Below are 27766 nucleotides of genomic sequence, written 5' to 3'. Positions count from 1 at the left end.
TAGTCCACACGTACTTGATGGTCTTTCCCACGCCATTGCAGGATGTCAGTGGCAACTGTGGACCAAGGAATGTCTGGGACTTTGTGGAGATGGAGGGGCTCCTTCTGTTGATGGCTCTCAGTGTTGTTACATGTCAAACATGAGCCATCAGAGTTAAATGATCATTGGTGAATTATGGAATTTTATCATGAAATTGACAGTTTAGAAAGATAAAAAAAAGTTTAGTCTGTGCCAAAAAGAAACCTATGCAAAGACATGATAAGATATTTTTAATTTCTATGGGAGTATATAAAGTTTTGTTCATAGTTTAAAAAATAAGCTTACATGTAAATGATAGTGGTTAATCTGTCATCCAGCCAAAAGTCAATTTAAAAGCTGCATTTACAACCCTATTAATTAACCCTTATTTACAAGCCTTACAGAAGATTCAATAAATAAATACAAATATTTAATCCTAAAATACATTCTGGGACGATCAGTTTAAAAGAAACAACAAATGGATCCAACTGAACTCAATATCAAACCTAAAATTATGTGTGTTAAACAAAAGTACTTAAATATGATTTTGTTTGAAAAACTGTAATGTTTTTTTTAGATAAACAAATTCCAATAAGTTACAGTGACGACATGACACTCAAAACACATGAATTCATCAAGAGGAGACAAGAGGTCTTCTTCTACCAGAGCGGGTCAAAATTCTTGCTGCAGAGTTTTGTATTAACTGCAGGCAAGACAGCTACTGCTTTTTTTTTTTTTTTTTTCTTTTTTTCTTTTTTTTTTCTTGTTAAGACATGTAAACAAACTGTTGCAATAGTACAAACCAGGAGAACATGAATGCATGGATTACAAGCTCCAGATCATGTTGTGACAATATTTTCCTAAGTTTAGAGATTTTTCTCAGTTGAAGTTTTCTTCAGTGTTGAACTAGAAACATGTCTTTATCAAATACAACACCCAGGTTTCTCAGGCTCAGTTTGACAGACTGACCTAAGTCACCCAAGTACTGACGCAAACCTGGAACCTTATCATCAGGAAAAATCACCAGAGTCTCAGTTTTTGTCCACATTTAGCTGTAAAGGGTTTTCACTCAGCCATTGTCGGATTTCTAGCAAACAATTGACTAAGATGTTCAGCCTCTGGGGCTCAGTTGGATCAAAAGAGCAGTAGAGCTGGATGTCATCAGCAAAAATGTGGTAAAAACATCAGGAAATCTCTGAATGATTTTACCGAGGGGAATCAAGTATAGGAAAAACAATAAAGGACCCAAAACAGAACCTTGAGGGACTCCACACAACAGATCCATTGATTCAGATCTTATTTGATTGGCATGACTCAAATAGTACATATGATTTATAATGTTATTGACATTCAGAATTTCAATTTTGTGTTAAACAGGATGTTTTTGGTAGCTGGGAAAACCAAAAAGAAAAAAGTGTTCTTCGGTGAAAAATTGAAATGATAAATTCAGCTTGTTGGGGTAATATTTAAATTGCAAATGCAAATGCATATCAGTTTAGAAAGGCAAGAAAAATAAGTTTATGCCACACATTTTTTTTACAGCCTATTAACATTTTTAAAGCAGCATATTTTATTTTTTTAAAAGTGTTAGTTGATGCCCCAATGAAACCTATTGAAATAAGACTATTTTTTTTAAGTCTTGGAGTGGGGTTTATTCATCATCCAGGCAAAACTTAAATTCAAGGCTAAATTAAGTTGTATAGATAAATTCAAACTGGACTCAACATGTATCAATCACAATTACCAAACACTAATAATGACAGCATAAAAACATCAAACATTTCTACAATAACTGAAAATATTTAGATCCAAAACACAAGACTTAAATAAACAAAAACATATTAGTCCTACAATGCATCCTTGGATGATCAGATTAAAAGAATGCACCAGCCACTAGAGCAGGGGTGGGCAATTATAATTTTTTAAGGGCCACATTAAATTGTGTGAATGTTGTTAGGGGCCGTCACACAAAAAGAAAGACGAGAAAATCCCAAAAAAAAAAGGAAGTCATTAGGCCGTGACATTTATTAAGCTAAATAAGCTACAATTTTATTCTTGTAAATATGAGTTTTTTTCAAAACATTTCTTCAACTATTAAAAAAACATTTTGAGGGATTAATTCAAAATACACACAAAAAGGAGGGAAGAAGTAAATAAGTTAATAAGATAGAGTGCACGAATGCTCCTTCCCAGATGCAAAACAAATAAACTCAAGGACTCATTCATTCCTCGGGCTATTAGATTGTACAATTCTGAGTTTGAGGGCAGGAGTGGAGTAAAAGTATCATTATGTTCTGTTGAATGTTAATCTTTGTATCCTTTTTCTTTGTTATTTTTCTTTGTTCTATGTTCTTTATCTTTAGACTTAGATTGTAAGTAAGTAAGTAAGTAATTTTTATTTATATTATTCCAGACCAGGGTCACAAAGCGCATAAACAATCAAACAATCAATAAAGTATATACTTTAAATGGCAAGATAAAACTGATAACACAACAGGAGTTCCAGAAAATCAAGGAAAAGCCTGAACAAATAAAAACGTCTTAAGATGTTTCTTGAAGGAGTCAGTAGACTCCATCAAACACAGTAAGAGAAGAAGATGGTTCCAAAGCTTAGGAGCAACAGCCTGGAAGGATTTATCTCCTCTGGTGCTGAACCGTGTGTGAAGAACCATCAGTAGATTCTGATCATCTTGTTCTTTCTCTTTGTTCTTGTTCTTATTTTATTTTTATTAATTTTTTATGAAAAATTGCTGTATTTGCTGTGGCTAATTGGAAAAAAAACAATGTTTTCAATAATCAATAAAGTTATACCTAACCTAACCTAAGTGTTATGTGAAAATGTAAATAAATCATGAATACAAAATTCACTTTTTAATGCATTAGAACCATTTATACATGATCAAACTTTGACATTACGAGGGCCACATAAATAGAGTCAAAGGGCCACACTGTAGTAGAGACTCAAAGTGGAGCTTCATAGCTGAGAACCAGGAAGTGATTTAGTTCCCATTTTGGGAATGTTTTATAATTCATTTTAATACAATTACACAATTCCTGCTTGTATCACACAGCAGTTTAACATGTATATACATATATATATTTTTTTTGTTTGTTTAAATAACGAACCCTCACAGTGGCAGGTGGACTGCGGGCACTGGAGCTTCTCTGCTGGAGACCAGTGAGCTCATCCCGGCCGCACGGAGAGGAGGGCGGGGCTCCGAGCATCATCACCACCGGCCATTGTACCGACGAGCTGCTGGTGCTGCTGATGCTGAGGATTTCTCCGGTATTTTCCCGTCTTAAAAAAAAAACACAGCCATGCCATGGAGTCTTTTTCACGGAGATTAGGACTCGGCGACACTAGCATTGTCTACGAGGTAAGCTAAGCTAACTATCCACCATGTTCTTCTTCGACGGTTGAATCGAGACTCACTTCCTCCTGCAGGCCTGAGTCATCTTCACCAGCGGGTTTTATTTTGGTCGCGTTATTCTCTTCTCAAATAAAAATAAAATGCTCAATGGTGGCTCGGAACGTTTGCAAGTGTATGAATGTCGAAGATGGAGTGTGTAGCGCGGGGCTAGCTTCAGATAGCAGACATGATGGTGATGGTGATGATGATGAGGAGGATGAGGATGAAGAGTTGAAGGGCCATCTTGACCGATGGATGCTCACATCGCATCTGTCTACGTGTTGTGTAACCGCATCTGCTGGAGACCAAACCACACACACGGTTGCTCGGCTCCAGCCCATCACTTTGGATGAAGGATGCTGCAGTCATGGCTGAGCTTTCCTGGCCTGCATCCTTCTCCTCCTCCTCCTCCTCCTCCTCCTCCTCCTCCTCCTCCTCCTCCTCCTCCTCCTCCTCCTCCTCCTCCTCCTCCTCCTCTTCCTCTTCTTCCTCTTCCTCTTCCTCTTCCTCCTCCTCCTCCTCCTCCTCCTCCTCCTCCTCCTCCTCCTCCTCCTCCTCCTCCTCCTCCTCCTCTTCCTCTTCCTCTTCTTCCTCCTCCTCCTCCTCCTCATCCTCTTCCTCCTCCTCCTCCTCCTCCTCCTCCTCCTCCTCCTCCTCCTCCTCCTCCTCCTCGTCCTCGCCCTCCTCCTCCTCCTCCTCCTCCTCCTCCTCCTCCTCCTCCTCCTCCTCCTCCTCCTCCTCCTCCTCCTCCTCCTCCTCCTCCTCCTCCTCCTCCTCCTCCTCCTCACACGGGTGCTGGAACTTGTTTGTTGTGCAAGTGTTTCTGGGTGAGCACCGATCCGGGTCAGTGGTTGTGGTCATGGTGTCTTCTAGTTAGACACTGCCATGTCAGTAATATGTTACATGTTTAACTCCTCATGTAAGGAAGTTAATCACCAGTTCACCTTTCACTCCTTTTATACTTTTACTCCTAAAAGTTTTGCGGTTATTATTCTCTTACATGTAAATATATGTATTTCTTGAGTAAATGGCAATTGTGGTTAAATGTAACCCCTGCTTAGCTTTTCAATTGATTCAAAACTTTTTTTTAAAATATTTCCAATGATCATTGAAGGAACCAGGACACCACCATCTTACACAAAGTTTATTTCCCATAGACGAGTGGTACCCAGACCCCAGTCTGGGGCACCGGTACCGACACTGTGAAGCAATCATTACCGGGCCGCACATTAAAAAGAATAATCTATATGGTTCCTGTCTTATTGATTATTAATGTCTGAAATGTGTTTTTATAAGTTATATAAAAGGATATTTTCCCAGAGGTAATAAGAGCCTGTGACTCTTAGTTTACTCCCCAGAAAAACCTGTGAAAATGAAAGTCAAAGCAAACCTCTTTATGATTGATTGTAATGCTTTATCTAAAGGGTCGGTCCGTGAATAAAATGCCGACATTGAAAAAGGTTTGAGGAAGTTAAGATCCGGGGGGTTGCTAAATAATTTTAGGTGGTAAGTAAGTAAGTAAGTAAGTAATATATATTTATATAGCGCTTTTCGAGACCAGGGTCACAAAGCGCTTTAACAATCAAAACAATACTCAAAACAGTACATACTTCAAAGATCAAGACAACACCGAGAACAACACAGGAGTTCGAGAAATTCAAGGAAAAGCCTGAACAAATAGAAACGTCTTAAGATGTTTCTTAAAGGAGTCAGTAGACTCCATCAAGCGCAAAGAGAGAGGAAGATTGTTCCAAAGCTTAGGAGCAACAGCCTGAAAAGATTTCTCTCCTCTGGTCCTGAGCCGTGTGCGTGGAACCATAAGTAGATTCTGATCCACAGACCTCAGAGCCCGAGCTGGGGTGTAAGGCTGGATCAGATCAGTGATGTAAGGAGGAGCCTGACCATGAATAGCTCTGAAAGTAAGAACCAGAATTTTAAAGTTGATCCTGAAAGAAACTGGAAGCCAGTGAAGAGTTTTAAGGACCGGAGAAATGTGAGTTCTTCTACTAGAGCGGGTCAGAATTCTCGCTGCAGAGTTCTGAATCAACTGCAGACGAGACAGCTCCTTCTTGTTAAGACATGAAAACAAACTGTTACAATAGTCCAGACGAGAAGAAACAAACGCATGGATTACAAGCTCCAGATCATGTTGTGACAGCATTTTCCTAAGTTTAGAGATTTTTCTCAGTTGAAGGAAACAGTTTCTGGTCAGTTTTCTACAGTGTTGAACAAGAGACATGTCTTTATCAAATACAACACCCAGGTTTCTCAGGCTCAGTTTGACAGACTGACCTAAGTCACCCAAGTACTGACTCAACCCTGGAATCGTATCATCAGGAGCAATCACCAGTGTTTCAGTTTTGTCCACATTAAGCTGTAAAGTGTTTTCACTCAGCCATTGTTTGATTTCTAGCAAACAATTGACTAAGCTGTTCAGCCTTTGGGGCTCAGTTGGGTCAAAAGAGCAGTAGAGCTGGATGTCATCAGCAAAAATGTGATAAGAAACATCTGGAAATCTCTGAATGATTTTACCAAGGGGAATCAAGTACAGCAAAAACAATAAAGGACCCAGAACAGAACCTTGAGGGACTCCACACAACAGATCTGCCGATTCAGACCTCATTTGATTGGCAGATACACTAAAACTGCGCCCAGAAAGGTAAGATGAGAACCATTCTAACACAGACCCAGACAGTCCCACTTCATCCCTTAGTCTTCTCAGCAGGATCTGGTGATCAACTGTGTCAAAGGCTGACGACAGATCCAAGAGAACCAGAACAGTGAATTTACCAGAGTCAGCCGACATCATGATGTCACTGGACACTTTCAGTAAAGCTGTCTCCGTAGAGTGATGTTTACGGAAGCCAGACTGAAACTTCTCATGGATGTCGCTCTGATCCAAGAACAAAGACAGCTGCTCGGACACCACCTTCTCCAAGATCTTGGACAAGAAAGGGAGCTTAGAAATAGGCCTGAAATTACTGAGGTCAGTTGGGTCTAAGCCTGGTTTTTTGAGCAGAGGCTCCACAATGGCATGTTTAAATGCATTGGGAAAAACCCCTGTGGAAAGGGAGAGGTTCACCATATTGGTAACCCAGGGGCCAATTACATCAAATACTTTGATAAAAAGCCTACAAGGAAGGACGTCATCTGAGCAAGAGGAGGGTTTCATCTTGTTCACTAGTGATGAAATATCACCCAAAGATACAGCAGAGAAGGATGACCAAGAGGAGGAGATGGGCTCAGAGACAGTAGGGGTTCCCAACAAAGGGGGAGAGATTTTCTCTTTGATCAATTTAATTTTGTCAATGAAAAATCTCAACAATGCATTGCTGTCAGCTTCACAGAAGACCGGCGTGATTTGAGGAGCAGGAGACACGAGAGAATTAATCGTGTCAAACAAAACTTTGGGGTTTTTCCTATTTGCTGCTACCAGTTTTCTGATGTAATCAGATCTAGCAGTTTCTACCATCTCATTGTAAGAAGTCAACAGATCCCTGAGGTGAAGTCTGTGCACCTCAAGTTTAGTAGACTTCCAGAGACGCTCAGTCTTTCGACAAAGTCTCCTCAGACTCAGGAGATCTTCATTTGTCCAAGGGCACCGTTTTTTCTGAATTTTCAAGTTCGATTTAACAGGTGCCACTTGATCTAGTATTTCAACACAATGATCAGTAAAACAGTGAATCAAACTGTCCACATCTGGACAGTCATCAAAGGAAAGACGGTCAAACATAGCAGAAAAACTGTCTGCAGTATCGGCTGAGATGACACGCCTCTCAGACCTAACTTTCAAAGGCTTAGGTTCAGGGATGAAGTCCAGGTTGAACAAGACAAGAGAATGATCACTCAGATGGACATCATGTACAGATACATTAGAAATGTTCAGGCCAAGAGTAAAAACTAAGTCTAAAATGTGGCCTTTTTGATGAGTGGGTTCAGAAACATGTTGCTCAAAATTAAAGGCTTCAGTTAAAGTTAAAAGTTCTTTAGCAGAACAAGATGTGACGTCATCAACATGAAGATTAAAGTCTCCAAGAATAAGAACAGATTCCATCTGAATAATGGAAGATAAGAAGTCACTAAAGTCTTTCAAGAACATCGCCGCAGGACCAGGCGGACGGTAGATTGACACACAATAGAAAGGTCTGGTAGAACCAACCAAGATCATCTGAGATTCAAAAGAAGTGAATTCCTGTGTCTGAATCACTTTGCAAGAACAACTCTCCCTAAGTGGTCATCTATAAATAATTGGTCATAGTGCGTTGGATTGATGATCATGTTGATATTGTGATGTTTAAAGATGCCAGACTTAGCTAAAGTAAAAAAATATAAATTATAGGTACTGTTGGCAACAATGAGACTTGAGACTGAAGTGAGATACTTAGGAGTATACAAAGTACAAAAGGATAATATCACAACCAGACTCATACTTCCTGTTTAGTTTGTAAATACACATTTTGTTTGGCCGGCAACCCAGGTTGAGTTTAACAGCCCTGCTCTAGACTGACATCAAATATGGTACTGTCTGTGACCTGTAGTTAGTTATGAGTTATGATTGGATGATGAAAATGCACAATATTTAGCTTATCTATGCTGGCTAATACACACTCACTTTTACAAAAAATTACTCTTAAAAGTGTGTGTCGACGCTAAAAATCTTTTCTTTGGCTCGGTGTGTATGTGATTTCCGGTCTAAAGTGGACAAACTGCGTCCTTTTGCACTTCCATATTGGCTAAACTTTTTAAAACCAGAGGTTGCCCTTCTCTTATAATTCTTCATATGATACAAGGATCCAGATGGTAAAACACCAAAATCTGTTATCTGTTTTTCTTTCAGTCTGTAAGAAAAACACTTTCCATAAATAATATAAATAAAATAAATAACCATCTAACCATCATATATTAATGTCCAACCACTTCAAGTCACCATGAACCTTAGATTGTGTTTCTGATATAGCGGATACAGTCACATTTATTTTAGTCCACACTTAACTTAACTACTTATACTTAAGTCAGGCTAGTAGATGTCATGCATGTCCCGTGTTCCAAGCATGTTGATCATAATTTCATTTCATGAGGGGTATAAAATGGATTATATTATCTCAGTTGTCAGATAATTTTCTCTGAAAGCAAACCCATTTAATTCCATGTGTGCATTCTTTACTGATAAACGACGTCATCAGCTGCCAGATTCTGAGGATTCAGAAGGCTGTACTATTGTTTGTCTTGTTGCAAACAACATATTTTTCCAACCACAACTTCACTAAAGGAATAATGACATTACAGTCACTCTCACGTTGCAAAAACCTAAATGAGGCAAGTTTCAAAGAAGAGTAACAAAGTTAAAATGTTATTTTAAGAAGATAATTTGCCTTTTTTTCAATATAGGGAACTTTTTATGATCTTTTTTTTAGGTCCTACTTACCAGTTAGAGTTACTTTTGACATCTGTCTAATTCTGGAGATTCTATTTCTAGACTGTAGGGAATTGTAAAAACATAATGACAGATAATTTCACTTATTTCAAGCACTATTCTGCTTTAAATAAATATATATATTATGTATTTTTTGCCAACCTTTTAATATCTAATTGTTGTTCTGCATGTAAAGTGTATTGTTTTGTTTGTATGTAATCAAATCTTCCCATGTGATGTTGTGTATTCAGAACAGATGACAGATGAATGTAAAGTCTTCACGGAACATAACTGATTTAGCCTTACAATCCAATTTTATTCAATATCGTATCATCTACAGTGTGTGTGATGTGCTTATTTTTGAAGTCATACACTTCCTCATGTAAACACTCAATTAATCACGATGACAGTCCATCAGGTTGTCCATCTAATGTTTGGAACTCTTGCACTTGGAACAGTTTGTGGTAAACATAAATTCATGTTTGTGTAGAAATATATAATTTATAAACCGCATGAAAATGTCATGGGCTGACATTTGATTTTTATCTTTAACTCTTCTCATTTACTTCACTGTAAACGAGATGGATTGAAAGACATTAAAACCTATAAAATATATTTTTAGAAGAGTTAATGAATTCAAAATGAATTGATAGGCAAAGAAAATAACCGAGGAGGTGATAAAGAAGACCTTGAAGAGAGAGAGAGTCAAGACAGATAAAGGCCCGCTAAAATCATGCTTTGTAAATACAGGAACAAACGTAAAACAATTCAAACCATGAAGTACACGTTCAAGGTTTCAATGAGGCTGTGTTGTTGAAGCACAATAAAGAAGGTTTAGAATTAACAGGGCTATAACATAATCATGTTACAGGAAATCGGTATCTGTCCAGGAAGAGAAACCATCTGACACTGTCTTTGTGTGGACGTGCAGATGTGGAAACAAAATTACAAACAAATCAGACCCATTAAAAAAGAAAATCAGCCATAGAAAAACAATGAAAAAAACAACCTTTTTCCACGAGAACATGTAGAAGATGTAAAAAGGTATTTGGGAAAAAAAATGTCATGGATGTGAACGTGGAACATAAAAATTACCAGAGAAAATGTACATGTGTAGTTGATGATAAAGTGTTGATTCTCACAGGAGTGTTGTGTTCAAAGACTATGGATTCTTCTGACTTTCTGTCACTTGATTGCAGTTGTTTTGTCCAGAAGAATGAGGAAGAGGAAGACCTGGGAAAAGATCAGGAATATCTCTGAAGACTCAATGAAAGCGTTCGAAGAACCCCAGTAGTCGTCGAACCAATGGCCAAGAAAGGGCGCGCGAAGGGCGAGAAGCCCGAAGCCCTCATCTCTGCCTTGCAGGCAGCAAACGAAGATCTCAGGTCTAAGCTGACTGACATTCAGATCGAGCTGCACCAGGAAAAATGCAAGGTACGTCAAACACAGCAACTATTGAGAAAGCATGTTGTATAAGGAAACCTTTTGCTGAATGTCAAAGTCCACATAATGGCTTAACAACACTGAACTAACATGTTAAGAACATTTACTGGAAGAAAGGTAATAAGTAGTCACAGGGTGTACCGAACACTCAAAGTTCACTTTCAGTCAATAAAAAATTGTTTACCTCATTAGGTTTAAATATTCGTACAGTATCATTTAACAATAACAAGTGTCATGACTCTAAATCTGTCAAGAGAATAGCCCTTATACACATAAAATGTACAAAATATAGTAGACTGCACTACACACAATAAAACATACATATACAGTATAAAGAATAAGTATCCTGGATCAAACACCATCACATAGAATAGAACCAGGTCATCAATGACCTCTCAACAACAAACCATATTCATCACTGCATGCATCAAGAGTTACACAGGCTTCTCAATATGCTTGTACGATTATTTAAAAAAAACGCTAAAAAAACAAGGTATTTCCAATGATGTAGATATGCAAGATGGCAATTTAAAAAAAACACACTCAAGGCAGCTGCTAAGATGAGTTTACTGAGAGGGAGTGAGACGAACAAGCGATTATAATGTTAATCAGAAGGCTAGATGGACAATGTTGCTTTACATTTCTAGAAGAAGTTTCAGGTTCAAATCCTATCAAGGCAGCTAAAAAACACCAGAAAAAATGTACTTGTTAAGTGGCAGAACAGCTGAATAATAAAAGTCCAGGAGAGAGTTAATCATCAAAAGTTTCAATTTGTATTCTCATGGTTCTGTCAGTCTTCTTTTTGGGGGTAACTTTTGTGTGGGAAAGAGTGCATCAGGGGCACTTCCAGTTGAATTCAAGTGCAGATAGAGAGTCTGTTCCCCAAATCGCTATTTTAATTTTTGTTATCTATATTTTTTCCAGATTTTGATAATCATATTAATAGTGAAAATTGCAAAATGAAAAGCTATATTTCGGGTTGGTTCTATTGCCTACCTTTACAGAACCAGTGCCATTTCGGGCTCAAAACTGAGGGTAATGTTAAATATATCCATATAAGTGTATACATAAAATGGTTAAGGATATAATAAATGACCTTTCTGCTGACTACAGGTGAGCAAACTGGAGCGGGACAAGGTCCAGGAGGTGAAGCGAGTGCGAGAGCAGGAGCAGCACCGTCACACTGCCACGCTCACGGAGCAGCGGGCCAAGTGGCACGAGGAGAAGCTGAAGGAGCTCCAGGCCCTCAGGGAGAACCTGACCCGTCAGCACGAGCAGGAGCTGGCCCGCCACGCCAAAATCAAAGACCAGGAGAACCAGAGGCTGAAAGCTGCTCTCAACGCCATACGAGATGGTAGCGGCGAGAAGGTGAGCTTCTTCGCCCGCAGACGCTTCAAAGTGTCGCTTTGTTTACATTTATGTTCCTCTGTCAGGTCCGGACAGCGTTGACGCTGGAGGCCAAAGAGGACGCCCGTCGCTTCTTCGACCAGGAGAGAGTGAAGCTGCTCCAGGAGATCGTGGAGCTGAAGAACTCCAAGAAGCACACGGACGAAGCTCTCAGCAACCTGATGCACGCGGACAAGATGAAGGCTGGAGACCTGCGGGTGGAGCACCAGCAGCACCAAGAACAGATCTCCAAGATCAAGTGGGACTCTGAGCGCGACATCCGCAGACTGGTGCGTTCACTGTCATGTCGCTTAGCCAGGAAGTAGAGCTTCAGTGTTGGTACTGAATGTGATGCATTTTAGATGTTTTATTTTCCTCATAAACTGTTCAATTACACTTTAATTTCACTTTAAAATCTATTTTTAATACACATGTAGCAATAGTGTCAACACAAAACAGACCCTGTGAAGGACGCCTGATGATGATGTCACACTTTTTTTTATTAATGAAAAAACTTGAAATAGTTTGGTATATAATTGATCATGGAAAAATAAATATTTTCACTCTGACTTTTGTTATCAGTAGGAACATTAAGTCAATGAAACTAAATCTCATAAATAATGGATTGAAATTAAATGATCTCTCTTAGTAGAGAAAAATATTTTCAATTGTAAATTATTTTATACATTTATGCATTGATGAATTAAAATCTGGAGGCTAATTGGTTGGTGTTGATCTTATTATAGTCACAGGGTTTTGTTAGTATACATTTTTAAATCTGTAGTAAAATAAAAGCACCTAATAACGTGTTTTAAACTTGAACTTCAAACATGTTCATTTTCATTGTCTGGTAGATGATTTATTAATGTTCACGTTGACATTTTGATATGGAAAAAAGCTATTGTTTAAGCCGATCTAAAGAAAAGATCTACAGAGAGTTCCAATAACAGTAGTACGGAGATAATTCAGAGCATCCAAGTGCTATTAGACTCATTCTTGCTTCGGACACTTTGGTAAATACTTATTTAGTTTGACCTGAGACCAAGGTTGCTAATATATTTTGGCCCCTTTGTGTGATTGAGTTTGACACTCCTGCACTTACATGTTAATTTGGATTTTTATTTAATAACCACAATGTCAGCATCAGCAGCTAAAATGTTTAGTTAACAGATTCAAGCCTTCAGAATTTTTTTAAGATAAATGTCTTCATCTTTTAACTTGCTATAGTCTATCCTGAAAAAATCCTGTATCATTTCTTTCAGACACTATGGCATATTTGCGTTAATGTGGTTTCCTGTACTGATGCTAAATCCTCTCCCAGAACTTCCATTAAAAATCCAATATATATCTTCATCTCTGAAAACAATATTTGACATCAATGCTTAGTCACACTTTGACTTTTTTTCTTCTTTTTTTAACATATTGTTTACAAGCATATCTCCAAGTTGAATTTGGCATTTCTTATTTTCATGATCAGCTGTAAGAACACATCATGTAAAAGGAAGTGGTAAATTTTCTACTAGATTCTTATCCTCAAAGTTTCTATATGTGTGTACGTCAGGTGGATGAAATCAAGTCAAAGGACCGCACCATCTTCTCGCTGGAGAAGGAGCTGGAGTCTGCGACAGGTTTCCTGCAGAAGCTGCAGCTCCAGAAGGACGCTCTGGACGAGCAGCTGTTCCTGGTCAAGGAGTCAGAGTGTGGTCTGGGAAGCCCCAAACGGGAGATTCCAGGCAGAGCTGGCGACGGAGCGGAGCACTGTGGAAGCCCTGTAAGTACCAGGATCAGACATGTCCATCTTTCCACACCTCCGTGTTACTGTCAACGCCCCATCAGCCATGGGAGGTTGTTGCTGGACTTTGAAGATGAGTTTAGCAGATAAGATAATGATTTTTTTCACACTCAACTTGGGATAGACATCTCATTTCCACGGCTGCCCTGTATGAGCCCACGACCAGTGACGATCTCACTTCATTGCCCCAAATTTCCTTGATGCCTAAGATGATCAAGGTCGGATTATACAGAGACTTTGAATAAGAGTAAAACTTATGGTGAAGAAAATTTGATGGGAGTTTTCGATTGAATCTTTAAGGCTAAGCCAAAAGACAGAATCACAATAATATTTGGTTCAGTTTGTTCAGAATTTTCAAACGTTGTTTAAGTTCTGCTGTGCACTTAAGTTTCCTCCCACATTCCCAAAACATTCAAAGGTTACTTGACTTGAAATTGAATAATTGGAAGAGTAAATGACAATTGCTCTGACAGGATGTTGTGTTTTCCACTGTAGCCATTAGAACCGAAAACTCCAAACTCTATTTCTGTCTTTGTATAGCTAACATGGAATCGTTTTATATGTTAAATAATATTTTGCTGATGCATAATAAGCTCCTCTAAATCTCAAAACATGATTCTCAACCGGAAAAGTGTGGATAGTGTTGTCTAGTTTTTTGGAGATTGTACTAGTTTTAGGGGTTTGAGGAAATGTTATTACTCCTAAATATCCGAATTATTTTTTTAAACAAACTGTATAGATATTAAACACCACTGAATCAATAAAACAAATATATTTATTTACATTATTACATTATTTAATTTATTTTATGTTTATATCTCATTTAAGTGTGTATCAAATAAATACATTCATTTTACAATTAATATGCAAATATTCACAGCATTTGTTTTTTGTATTTTTGAGTTGCAATGAGATGGCAGCATTTATAACGTCCTCCGCAGCTAAATGACTATGCATGAGGATGAGAGGATACACTCTACCAAAGCAGCTTTTAAAGCGACACAAGAGTCAATTACTCATGCATTACTACAAATATATCATCTTTTCCGACATTATAACAATATATTGCAATATATTGTATAGTTGCTTCTGTATCCGAATATCTAATGTATCACCAGATTCTCGACAAAACACACCCCTAATGAAAGCCATATATAAGAATTGCGTATTGCTCGTGGGTCTCACTGTAGTTCGTCTATTAACCGTGTAAATGTTTATATTTGTGTTACAGGACATGAGGAGAAATCAGAGACGCGTTGCCGAACTCAATTCAACAATCCGTAAACTGGAGGACCGCAATTCTCTGCTGGTTGACGAAAGAAACGAACTGGTATTTCTGTTCTCGCCAAAAGTGTGAGTTTTTGTGTGACATATTTGTGTTGAACGAAACTATTTTTTGTCACCAGCTGAAGCGCGTCCGCGAGTCGGAGAAGCAGAGCAAGCCCATGCTGGACAAGAACAAGCTGATGAGTAAAAGAAACGACGATTTAACTCAGACCATCCACAAGCTGGAGGAGAAACTCAAGGCGCTGACCAGGGAGAACTCGGAGATGGTGAGCGCGCTGTTGTTTTCACTATAACTGTTTCAGGATCAGCTATAGAGAGTATTGTGTATTGTAGAAGGAAAAAATCAGCTCCCATCCTCCGCTGAAGAAGCTGAAGTCGCTCAATGATCTGGATCAAGCCCAGGATGACCAGGAAATAGCCTTTCTCAAGCTTCAAGTCCTGGAGCAGCAGACCATGATCGACGAGCTAACAAGGGTTTGTGCTCATAGTCAATAATGTAACTGTATATGTCATTCATCCTATAGGTTTTCAACCATTTTTCTTATAACGTTTTTTCTAGGACCGAGAAAAACTTCTCAGGAAGAAGCGACATAAAAGAAGTTCAAGGTCAATAAAGGTAGGGAAGCTTTGGTTATGAAGACTTTTTGGAAAACAATACATTTTTACGTTTAGGCACATATATCGTCACACTTTTTCTGTTACAAACTGAACCCAAGACATTGATGGAATCACTTAATAAAATGTAAAACGCACAAGAAACGCTCTACACTGAGTCTCTAGATGACGGACCTTGGCCTTAATCTATTCAAATATTAATTGTCTTTTGTAGAGGCACATTGTCGTCGACACATTTTTCGGTTACGACGAAGAATCTATGGACTCCGAGACGTCGTCGGTGGCTTCCTTCAGAATGGATCGGACCCCGGCGACCCCGGACGAATACGTGGATGAGGTTTGTACTGCGAGTGTCTCGTGTGTGAGTGAAGCGATCTGAACCCCGGGCGTTTGTGACCATCCAGGGTTTGGCCAACGAAGAGTCAGAGCTACGATACCGCCAGCTGACCAGAGAGTACCAGGCCCTGCAGCGCGCCTACGCTCTACTGCAGGAACACAAGGGAGGTCTTCTCGACGCAGAGATGGAAGCTAAGGTACTTTCACGGCAAAGCAGACCTTGAGAGCCGTTATTTTTGATCTGTTTCAACTTCAGTTTGTTATTCGATCGATCATTGTTCTTTGCACGGTGTTATTTTTTTTGGTTCGTATCTGTGGTTAAATCTTGTGAGCTTGAAATGAAAACAAAAATGACTAAAGCGAGGGTGTGGGTCTCAGTCACGCAAGAGACCAGAGGGTTGAAACACGATCATCTCTGCAGTTATTTTCCTTCACAAATATCTCTCCCATCGGCATCTTTTGGGATTTTTTCTTCAGATGTTCAATTGCTAAAGACACTTTTTTAAATTTATTTGAAAGGAGTGAATAAAAAGACACATACTGTTGTAACTTGCTGGCTATATTGTAAAAACTAACCTTTAGTTTCCTATCTCAATCAAAACTGAACAAAGTTCAAAGTTTAAAAGCTTTTTATTTTTTAGATATGGTCAATAAAACTTGGCACATCCACAACCACTTTTATTTGGATTTTCCCAGCAGTTATTAATTATATCTTTATCTGTTTTGATCCTTTTCCTTTAGTTCAAATAAATGCTAACAGTGGCTTTGTAGCATTGTCTAGTCCTAAATAACATGTTAATGGCTTTCAATTAAGTTTCAAAATTCTCTGAATCCTTAGATTAGATTAGATTCCCTTCTGGAAATAGATTTTCCAGCAACACAGACGATAGATTCATGAAACAAGAACAAGAATAAAGTGCGATAAAAGGAAGTACTACATGACAGAATCTAAATCCAAAGATAAGGACATTTCAAAAACAAAACGCCACAAAGGCAAAATCCAAAGCCAGCAGCCACCAGCACACTAAAAAGAGAAAAACACACAGGAAAATAAAAGATAATGTTTTGCTTATTGTGTATGCTTCACCATTATAAATATTTATATTTTTACTGTTTTTGTCCTGTTTATTCCAATAAATAAGTATAGAATGTAGTTTTCAAGTAAACAATATGTATTTAAACCTATAACCACATGGTGGACGTCGTTTGGTCCCCTGGCCTTGAGTATTTACTCATATGATTTATCCAATATATTAAACTGTAGTTTGATACTAGAAACAGTCGGAGGTTTTAACTAACTGAGGGAAAACCAATGTCCAGTTCTGGGGCTGTTAATGAGGAGGGGTTGGAAAACCATCAAAAGAAAAATCCTGCAGTGAATACATGAAATGTGTTTTATTTGCATTTACATTTTCATTAAAAACTTAAACCCATATACAATGATCTGGGCTCCCAGCCTTTTGGTAGAAAGATGCTTGTGTTCCCGCATGTGTTTTGACTCCATGCATGTGCTTCAGGCTCAGGAGCAGCTCCAAGCAGACGTCCAAAGGTACAAAGCCAAGATCGAGGACTTGGAGAGGGAGGTGACGCTGAAGGGACAGGTGAGACCGGCGGATTTTCATCGAGATATTTGAAGATTCATCCAATATGTGTCCATTAGGATTCCCGGTGGGTGGAGGAGAAACAGCGTTTCTTACAGAGGAATCAGCAGCTGCTAGAAAAGGTTGGAACTGGGATCCCCCAAAAAACAGCTAAAAAACACCTAATCATTTGTACATCTGTGCAGGTGGAGAAGCTGGAGTCGGAGCTCAGTCGGGCGCAGACGGAGCTCCAAGACTCCAAAGACCAGAATGAACTGCTGGAGTTCAGAATACTGGAGTTAGAGGTAAAAATCCCATCAGTGTATTCTCATGTTACACAAGAAGTATTTCATCCTCCAAACAACAGTTTCTTTGTCTTTGTTCACTTCTTTGAGTGTTACAGTGGGCTGCGTGGATTCCCGGCCATCTTTTCTTATCATCTGTTTGAATGGTTTTGATGTTTTCTAGGAAATACTATGTCATACAAATAAGGGAGGTTTACCTCTGAAGTCTGATCTGCAGATGTTATGTCATGTCTCTAGAGTACAAACACACACTAAAAGCAACACGTCCCAATGGATCTGAGGGAAAAAGCTTCTTGACTAAAGTCAAGAAAATTTAGTTTCTGGTATATCTGACTTATTTAAACCTTGTTGACAGCAGGTCTCATAATGCACTGCAACAGTAAAGGCTCTTAATAAACAAATACTTATAGAACAGATTGAAGTGTTGGTGAAGATACATGTGGTTCTGCTCTCTGTCGCCCCCTATCTTCACTAAAAATATGATCTCTAAATATATGTTTTAGGTATCAACTAAATAACAACTTGTATTGCCGAGAGATTTATTCAACGGGGGTCCCCCTGCTCCCATGTGGTGGTGTGGATAAATGATTATGGGACCCACCGTCACCCCTAAATGACCCGCTGTGACCCAAATCGTGACATAAATGTAAATGTATTGGAATTAAGTATATGTTAAAGGAGAAAAATGCGCGACCTCCTTTGGGTCCTGGACCTCCACTAGAAGATCACTGCCGTAAATGATCAATTTGAAATGGGCTCGTAAGACTAGCTGCTATTGGCCAATTGGGTCTTAGGCTACCTGTGTCATACTCGAAGGCTCGGGGGCCAAATCCGTCCTGCCAAGTGATTTTTTTGTGGTCCTCTTGATGGTTGGCTCGGAATTAGATTAGATTTGGTAAACCATAAAAATTCCAGTTGTTAAGATACAATCCTTGTGTATTTATGAAGATTATGGATGGTAACAATTATACATACATATACATATTTATAATATGTCCGTTGTGGTGCCTCTGGATTTTTTAGGGTCGTCTGTTCACCTTGACCCTGAGATAACACAATCAGAAAATCAGAATCAGAAAACCTTTATTAGTCCCGCGAGGGGAAATTCGGTTTAACAGCAGCAAGAGAAATAAAAACACCCAGAAATAAAAACGAGAAATAAAATCTAAATGGAATAAAAGATAAATCTGCGCTATATAATATTTACACAATCATATTTACATAAATAACAAGAGGTGCAGTTAAATGGTAAAGTGAGGTCAAGTTGGCACGGATTCAAACTCGGTGCGTAATTAAGTGTTAAATGAAAACGTGAAGAACAAAATATGAACCACTTTAAGTTTAAATATTTGTGGTGTATTGAGTACAAATATATTTTAACCCAAAAATTGGGTTTTACTACATGGCTATGACGTGATGTTTTTTTGTTATTAATGGGTTTTTTTTTGTTAATAGTATTCCAATATAGTTTAATGCAATATTTTATTAATAAGGGATTTTATATTTTCAGGAATATTTTTTCATGTATCTTATTTCATCTTATTAATACTTTTTTTTTAGATTAAACCCCAAATCTAACCTACCAATGGACAACAAATTCTGGAAAATGTGCCCCACCCACTGAAAACACTTTTTTCTGGAGTTGAAACTTATTAACCATAACCACACCCACATCGAGGTTTGTCATCGTGCGTCGTCAATCCTGGGAAGTCTTCACCTCCAATGTACTCGCTGTATAAACAAAGCTAAGCGTGAATCGAGATGGCTGGAGGAGAACTAAATTATAACATCATTATGGGCTCCGTTCTCGTAACCTCTTGTTCGCCGAGATTTCAGACAGGGGAGAACTTTATAAAGTAATAACTTCAAAACATCATTATCAGAGGAAGACTTCAACATTGGGTTTCACATTAGTTGCCCTTTAATGATCTTACTTAACTACGTTTATCACATTACTTTCATTAACAATTTCCTTTTTAATATGTCTATATCTACTACACTGTTGGTCACCAAATTCAACTCAATTTATTTCATAATGATCTCAATTTTAACTTCTGGTTTTATAGTTGCTGTATAGTTCTTTTTTCTACAATCATGGAAGTAGTTTAATGGACTTGACATGCAAAAGGTGTCAAGAAGCTGCTTCGAGTGGATCTTGCTTGTCATTACATGATGATGGAGGGCCTCAAGGACCAGTTAGGGCATGTCATTTGGTCTTGGCACAGATAACAGGAAAACCTGTCATGAATGCTGCGTCTGTGTCTCCGACTTCTCATGATAGAGATCGTCAAGCATTAAGACACAAATGTCATTTTAAAGAGACATAACATCAATTTCACCGCTGTCAATCAACCCGTGTGGTCTGACACCTGATGACTTTCAATCACGTTTGTGTTTCAACAGGAGCGCGAGAGGAGGTCGCCTCCGTTCAACCACCTGAGGATGCATCCTTTCTCCGAGGGAGTCAGCGCTTTGCAGATCTACTGCATGAAGGAGGGAGTCAAGGTACTGAGATGATTCCATTTCTGTAGCTCTGTTTTCAAGCCACTATCTTTCCACAGGATGTTTGTATTCCAGATCTCATCAAGCTTTTAGACATCCTGGGAGACAACGGGGTAATTGATCGCCACACCTTTACTTTTTGTTGGCGATAAATAGTCATCATTTACTTTCGCTGTCTGAACAGAATCTAAGGAATGAGGAACAAGTGGCGATAATCCAGGCCAGCACGGTTTTGTCTCTCGCGGAGAAGGTCTGTTTACTTAGTTTAGTGCCTGTGAGGTGTGGTAGCATCATGACGTTTTGTGTTTGCTGCCCTCTAGTGGATTCAACAGATAGAGGGAACTGAAGCAGCTCTGCACCAGAAGATGATGGACCTGGAGATAGAAATGGTGAGTGACTGGCAGAAGATGTTGATGTCAACCCAAAGTGAACGCTTCTGTTGACCACTAACTCTGTGTTTAGGAAATGTTCTGCAAACAAAAAGGGTACCTAGAGGAGGAGCTGGACTACAGGAAACAGGCTCTGGACCAGGCCTACCTGGTGAGTTCCGAGTTCACTCAGTGAGCAGACCAAGAACTATCTTCCTGCCAAAAGTCTTTACCTCAATAAGCATCACCATAACAGTTACCCACTATGGCCATCTATTTGATGGCAGCTTTTTACAACGTCAGCTGGTTAAGATCCTCACATCAGGCCTGTAATTATAGTTCATTTAGCAATTACTTATAAGTCAACTCGTGTTAATTTAAGTGTCTCTTAAATAGATTTTTGGACCTTTATTGTTCTCATCAGTATGTGTCTGTTCGTACAAAACTCTCTTTTCATTGAAATATTTACATTAGAAAATGAGCTTAAGCCCCGCCCACTGAAATTTCTTATTTTTCTTGAGATCTTGTTTACTATAACCACGTCCACTTTCCTGTGAGTGGTTTAGCATCGAGGATTGTCATCGCCCCTAGTCAATCACGGGATGTCTTCACCGCCAAGGTTATCGTTGTATAAACAAAGCGGGGTGGGATTACAGCTGTCTCGAGGAGGAGTTATTTATTGCGTCAATCTACTTACCATTCTCCCCGTTGTCAATACCAACAATCCATGCAACATTCCTACTAGAACAAACTTTTGTCTTGCCACTGGGTCAAGGTGACCCGATGGAAGAAAACAACCACTACTGCATATGTATTTTTGGCAGCCAGGGAGGTCGTTCACCTTGACCCAGAGACAACACAAAGGATACCTCAAACAAAGTTGTTTTCGGCCACCGGGTCACCTTGACCCAGAGATAAAAAATAAAAAGGGTAAAGTGGAAGCACCTACAAGCTTAAAGTTCACAACTAACCTATCAAAGCCCCCAAAAAATGTTTTCCTGACCTAAAACACATTCTTACTTCTTTGTCTCAACAGCAAATCCAGGAGTTGGAGGCGACTTTGTACAACTCACTGCAGCAAGACAAGGTCTTACAACATTCATTCATTCATTCACTTATTCCTTTAAGTCCCTCCCTGACAACCGTCTGCACCTCGGCAGGTGATCAAGTATGGACAGCCTCTGGACGAGCATCAGAGGGACGAGCTCCGGTCATCGGTGGAGAAGCTGAGGCGACAGATGCTGAGGAAGAGTCGCGAGTACGACTGCCAGATCCTGCAGGAGAGGATGGAGCTGCTGCACCAGGCGCACCAGGTCGGTGTGACCACTTTGGAAAACACCGCAATCTTTCTAAGAGCGATAATCCGTGTCACAAATAGAACTTAATGTGTTTTCTATCTCGTGGTCTACAGAGAATTAGGGACCTCGAAGACAAAACAGAAATCCAGAGAAGGCAGATTAAAGACCTTGAGGAAAAAGTAGGTGTTCCAAAAAAAATTTGATGTTGACGTGCTCTCTGTGTCTGCTGATACTAACATTCTAACTGACTCCTCACTCTCTTTGTTCGACCCTTTTTCTCTCCTTGTTTCCAGTTTTTGTTTTTGTTCTTGTTCTTTTCTCTCGCATTCATCCTCTGGCCTTGAGGTTTTTGGAGTGTCCCATAGCTGAGGTGAGTCCAATAGGCTTCAGACAAGATTGTGTTTCAATCGTCTGTTCATGTGCCCTTGTTAACACGACCTGATCACTCTCGCCTGGGGGATTCCCGCCGCCATCTTGAGGGTCGTTCCATATCTCAGAACAGCTGAAGTGAACTTCCTTAGATCCATCAAGGATGGATTTATGAATTGACAAGTTTATTTATGTTGGCAATAGCATTATATAGTTTGCACCCCTCAAATTATTGGAATAAACCAATGGGTTGTTTAATGATCCTTACCAACACTTGTGTAGCTAATGCTGTGGCCACAAGAGGGTGGCAAAGTGCTTAGGAGCAGTCATTGTATGAGTTATATTGTAATGGAAGGAAAGTTAGGTTAGATTATCTCACCAAATGGGTTGAAAGTAGTGATGGGCTGATGAAGCTTCATGAAGCAGTGTCATGTTGTTTAGAGGTCAGTAGGTGGCGCCATGAGTTTAAAAATTGATGTGATGTTTGTTTAGAAAGGTTTTCCAAAACAAAGAAAAATAGTGCAGAGACCGCCATCTAGTGGAATCTTAAAATAATGACACTGCTTCATGAAGCTTCATCAGACCATCACAAGTTGAAAGTGACCAAGTTTCCTGAGAAAATACTGCTTGAATTAAAAAAAAATTGCCAAAGGATTAGAGGTTTGTTTACTTGCAGAAAGGAGGAATGTCTATCTATACACAATTGCAGGTGAAAAGAACTTCAACTGCATCTGTGATATAAACAATCTTCCTCAGCTGTTGGACAGACCATGCAGAAGAACAAGGAACATCTTGATCTTTCGTTTATACCTTCTCCACTGGACCACATTTCTGCGAACAATCAGCGTCAAGACTCGCAAAAAAAGTGTCACATTTTATCCTCATCATTTACCAACATGAATGTTTTCTTCACTTAAACTCTTGCTTGCTGTTACTCTACCCATCCACCCCGACGAGATTTTAAAACAAATGTTAAATGCCTCCTCTTCTATTCCAGGGTGTGTGTCAGCATGGAGATCCGCGATGTTATTTATTTTGGGGACAAACACGGAACTGTGGCTGCTGTCAGTTTAGGTGGATGTGTCGTGTGTTGGCCGTGGAATCCTTTTATTTCTATTTTTTTACTTTTGCCGGGACTATGATTCTCAGGATGACGTCTGCGCTGCGGTTTGAAGGATTTTTGGATCATGCAGACACACCGACAATACGCTGACATGCATGCAAAAACACGACTGCATCTGAAACTCAAATCCAAAACCAAAGCCTGGGAAGCAATCTCTCTGCCGTGCAGGGGAATATCACGATGACGCCGAGACCGTCCGGCTCCAGTCGGAAGAGTGAAAGCAAGTCTACTCAGGGCCCTTTGAACGTGACGGGATATTCATCTGTTGTCCTCTTTGCTTGACTGAACGGTGCTAACTCGGACTGCTTGGACATCCCCCGGTTTCAAGGGGCACCAGAGAGGGGGGGGCGAAGGACCTTCAGGAGGTCTAAGAGGGACGAGGACGACGCTCGACTCAACCTGTGGATCATGGAGATTATTTCAGTTTCTCGAAGACCAGCAAACGTGTTTGTCTGCTGGGTTTGTTTTTACAGCACTCACATACTACATCCTACAAATTCTATACTGTAACATAGATATATATGTAAACACCTCTGTTGATATGTACATGTGTATGAATTATTGAACCCCTTTTTTCAGTTCTGTGAATAGACAACCTCCCCGGAACCTTCTGACGCAGCTCGAGCAATTCTTAGTTGATTTATTGTGGTGACGGCTGCAGAAATGAACTTTATTTTTATTTTTGTAAATTATAACCGGATTATGAATGTGAAGTATTCCTCCTTCAATTCATCTTATAAGATTCATTTGTGTTGCTCTGGATGACCAGCAGGGAGCGCTGTTTCCACCCAAAAAGACACCGCTATCCTTTGTTCAAATGCTCGGCGCGATACCTGTTCTGAAGAGTGAGAGGACGAGATGTTGGACCAAGAGAGCCGAAAACACTGTGACGTTTATTTAAGTGTTGATTCTCAACTGCCGGTATGATGCCGAATCCGAGAAACAAACTGGCCTTCGTGATTCGCATGAATGTAGAGGAGCGTTTTCACCTTAGCTCACATTGCAAAACAAAATGAAGGAAACTCATTTTCCTAATGCTACTTTTTGAATGTTTCCCACAAGAGCTAGGATTATATCCACAAAATCACCTGAATGTCGATAAAAGATAATTTATACAATCGCCAAAAAAAGTCTAAATTACTAGCTGCTTTCGGGATAAAGTTAGCTTAAACTGGAATGCTAACAGCTAAGTTAATAGCTACAGTGTATGTATAAAGACTGGGATCTGGATCAAGAATTGACTCAAGGAAAACCATCGTAAAGAGACTCACCTGAATGTAAATACGATACAAAAGAGATTAGCAATTTAGCATGTTGGTTGGCTAAACAGGACTAGTCGCTCTTTCTAGATTAATCATTCTAGAATAAATGAGACCAGTTGAAAAAAGAGCTCTCTTTGGTGTAAGAAAATAAAATGAATAAGAAAAACCAATAAAGAAGCAATAATAAATAATTAAATGTGACCGTATTGGTGTCAGGAGCCGAGTGTGGAAGCCATTTTGATTTTGAAGGGGGATAAACTTTGCAAAATGATTTGAAAGTTATATGTTTAAATCAATTGTAGCCAAATTATCTTGAGATTTCAGACAAAAAAAGACAAGTCGGTGCTTCATCACCCCTGAAGCTGCTGTATTAGCACGAACGATAATGCTATATTGCTAGCGGCTAACTGCTCGAACGTGCTCGTCTCTCCTCTCATTCTTTGGACCACGTTGTCGTACGAACTAACACAAAACTGCCATCGTCTGCAACCTCGTACCCAATTGGCTGTCATGCTAGACGACAATCTTACACATTCACAACCCAAACCTCTTTTGGAAACTGTCCGCTGTCCTGTTGTTTTCTTTACGTTCCATCCATTCACTGAAATGACCAAAACTATTTTCGTGCAAACATTGCGATCCAGCAGTGGCCTTAAATGCACTTTCCGCTTTTTATTTTGGCTTTTAAAAGTTACTTTGCACAAGTATTTTTTATTTTTTTTGTCTTCCGACAAGAATCCCGACCCTCCGTTCTTTCATCTAAACTGTCAAAGAAACGAGTAATGCTGTAAAAATATAAATAAAATACATGGCCTTTGACTGCAGTTATTAACTTTTCTCTCTTGGTTGGTGGTGTCTGCGGCCCTCAAGGACTAATTTAATTCCTGAATTAGGGAGATTAAACGGTGACATCACATCCTGTTTGGTCATTAAGCTTCATTTGAGCAGCAGCTGGTTTTGAACACCAGACCTCATGGAAACGAGAGAGAAGATAGAATCATGTTAAATTAATTTTGACGGATCAGGGTTTTCAGTCATCAAGAACGAGCTGAGCTATAAGACAAAACATCATGGAGGAGGCCATAGGGAGAGACCTAGAACTCTCAGTCCCCTAAAAAAGTTTGGAGATGTTCATACTTAGGTTGAAGTCCAGACCAGAGACCTTGCACAGTATGTTTAGAGGGTCTTTTGTCTCACAGAGGATTCACTGAACTGTGTTTTTTCCTCTCTTGTTGCTCATTTATTTAAGAGGTTGCAGCAAAAAACAAGGATGATTTATGATCACGTATCTGTTTGTGCACTTTCAAGTCTGCTCCCATCACACTCAGGACTAGGAGCAGGTGTCACTTCTAACCTGCTGATGCATGGGACTCATGACTCGGCAGTTTGACTTTGACACCGACGGGCTGAAAGATGCTGACCTGTGACGACTGAGGGGTGAGATCAGACTTTTGGTTGGGCTGATGGAGGGTTTTTAGTTCCAACCACTTTCAAATTTTCAAAGAGTTGAAAAGTTATTTTACTTTTCTTTTTTTTTTATTACTCATCTAATATATTTATCCAGGCTTCCTACTTAGAATGTACATTTAACACAGTTTTATACAAATATTTCGATTTTTGCAAGTATATGTAATTGAGGATTATTTACACTACTACTTTTTTTTAATTTATGTCAGGTAAGAAACTGACTTAAAGTTGTGAACTTAAAGAATAGACATCAGAAATCATAATTGATTTAAAGTCACAACAGTTTTACTTGCAGGGAGAGATTAATACAGAACCTACTAATAGAATGCGAGATTTCACTTTGATGCAAAAACTGGTTGCATCTTCATACTCTATCATTAGTTTTTGATTATCTAAGAGACACGTAAAAAGTTCACAACCAGAAAACTCAGACTAGATTAGAACTGTTCTTAAATTAAGCATACTAAGGTTAGTGTATTTCCTGATGGATTATCTGAGTAAACCTGGTATTTGTACTTTTGAGTCATTCCAACATATTCCATTCCCAACAAAATTAAAGGAATGCATTAAAACACAAGCAATGATGAATGATTACGTTCTAGTAATTATTTTTTAAATGTTATTAATATTTTTTTTTTCATTTGAAGTCATTACTTTTACACTGCATTGTTTGAAATAATATTTATTTTCTGCAAAAGTACGTTTTCTTTATTTCAATTTCTCTTTTATTGTTATGAAATACATTTTTAACTCTGTCCACGTTTAATTAAGTCTTCTTTTCTTCATAATAGTGGGTACATTTTATTCTGCTGTTATTGATTGTATTTTTGTTTATTCCAAAATGTAATCTTAGAAAAACATGCAGTGTATATGTACTTAATTCAATGTTTTTGCTCTTCTTAGGTAACATTTCAATACAAAGTTAGGTCCAGGTAAAGACATGCAAACACAAAAACACAACGAGCACTTGAGAGGCTCACTCTAGAACACACACACACACCTTTACACAGAGTCGCAACTCAGACTTCCACGGTTCCTCTCTGGTCTCCTGCAGGATGTCAGACAAGAAGGAGGACGAGCTCCCGGTGTATCTGTCCAGACCAGGCACGACCCACCAGGTTCCTCGACAGAAGTTCGGAGGTTTGTTCTGCAGCGTGAGAGACGCGTTCGACAGTAAAACGATCGACTTTGACGCTCTGAGTGTCGGACAGAGAAGCTCCAGAAGCTCCAGGAGCTTGAGCACCGCCGGGAGAGGAGCGAGGACCCAGGAGAGCTCACCCGGGAGCAGAAGCCCCGCAGCGGCGAGGAGAGCGCGAGGAGAGCCGCTGCAGGTGGAGGTCAGAACCAGAGAAAACATAACGCAGAATTTTAGCGATTTTTAAAGTAACATTTTCTATTTTAATTTGAATCTCAAAGGATATGTTATTTATAATTAGGTTTTTATTTTATTTTATTTAAATTTGGGGATTTCAAGATGACAACTGTTCAGTGTTATCACGTGACACATGTTCACCTAGTGGTTATTATGAATTTTCACTTAATTAATATACTTTAAAATAGTTTAATATATAGTTTAAATAATTAATTCATGAAACGTTTATTTTTAAATGTGGCTCTCATATGTTAAGAAACAACCAATAAGAGTGTTAAATGCGTTTTTTTTGTTGTTTTTTTTAAAGAAAATGGTTATTATTTCTCACCACACTTACTAAGTCGACTCCATGTTACTCAGTTTTTTAAAAAAAAACTGTGTTAATGGCAGAACATTTTTTACTTAACAAAATGTTTATTT

The 27766-nt window shown here is 39.0% G+C and overlaps 1 protein-coding gene across 1 annotated transcript; it reads left to right on the top strand.

The window, feature by feature from the left end:
* The first annotated feature begins 3252 nt into the window (after nt 1–3252).
* On the top strand, nt 3253–23205 carry jakmip2 (janus kinase and microtubule interacting protein 2). The gene is made up of 24 exons (XM_087807284.1): nt 3253–3395; nt 10041–10275; nt 11398–11652; nt 11718–11960; nt 13232–13441; nt 14694–14792; nt 14869–15015; nt 15083–15223; nt 15309–15365; nt 15579–15701; nt 15769–15897; nt 17218–17301; nt 17361–17423; nt 17487–17585; nt 19989–20090; nt 20147–20200; nt 20272–20337; nt 20408–20476; nt 20550–20627; nt 21492–21542; nt 21616–21768; nt 21867–21932; nt 22047–22123; nt 23120–23205. The coding sequence occupies exons 2-23, from the start codon at nt 10147–10149 to the stop codon at nt 22095–22097; spliced, it is 2469 nt and encodes an 822-aa protein (XP_087663410.1). The 5' UTR covers nt 3253–3395; nt 10041–10146; the 3' UTR covers nt 22098–22123; nt 23120–23205.
* The last annotated feature ends 4561 nt before the right edge of the window (nt 23206–27766 follow it).

The sequence above is a fragment of the Callionymus lyra genome, chromosome 14, assembly GCF_982586985.1.
Source record: "Callionymus lyra chromosome 14, fCalLyr1.hap1.1, whole genome shotgun sequence".
NCBI classification, from domain to species: domain Eukaryota; kingdom Metazoa; phylum Chordata; class Actinopteri; order Syngnathiformes; family Callionymidae; genus Callionymus; species Callionymus lyra.
Note: the sequence above shows the minus strand (reverse complement) of the source record. Positions and strands in the feature narration are given on the sequence as shown.

Excerpts from the sequence above, each read along its gene's own strand:
- jakmip2 (XM_087807284.1), top strand. The coding sequence starts at position 10,147 with ATGGCCAAGAAAGGGCGCGCGAAGGGCGAGAAGCCCGAAGCCCTCATC. Across the intron at positions 17,586-19,988 it reads TCAGAATACTGGAGTTAGAG|GAGCGCGAGAGGAGGTCGCC; the intron begins GTAAAAATCCCA and ends GTGTTTCAACAG. Across the intron at positions 20,338-20,407 it reads TTTTGTCTCTCGCGGAGAAG|TGGATTCAACAGATAGAGGG; the intron begins GTCTGTTTACTT and ends GCTGCCCTCTAG.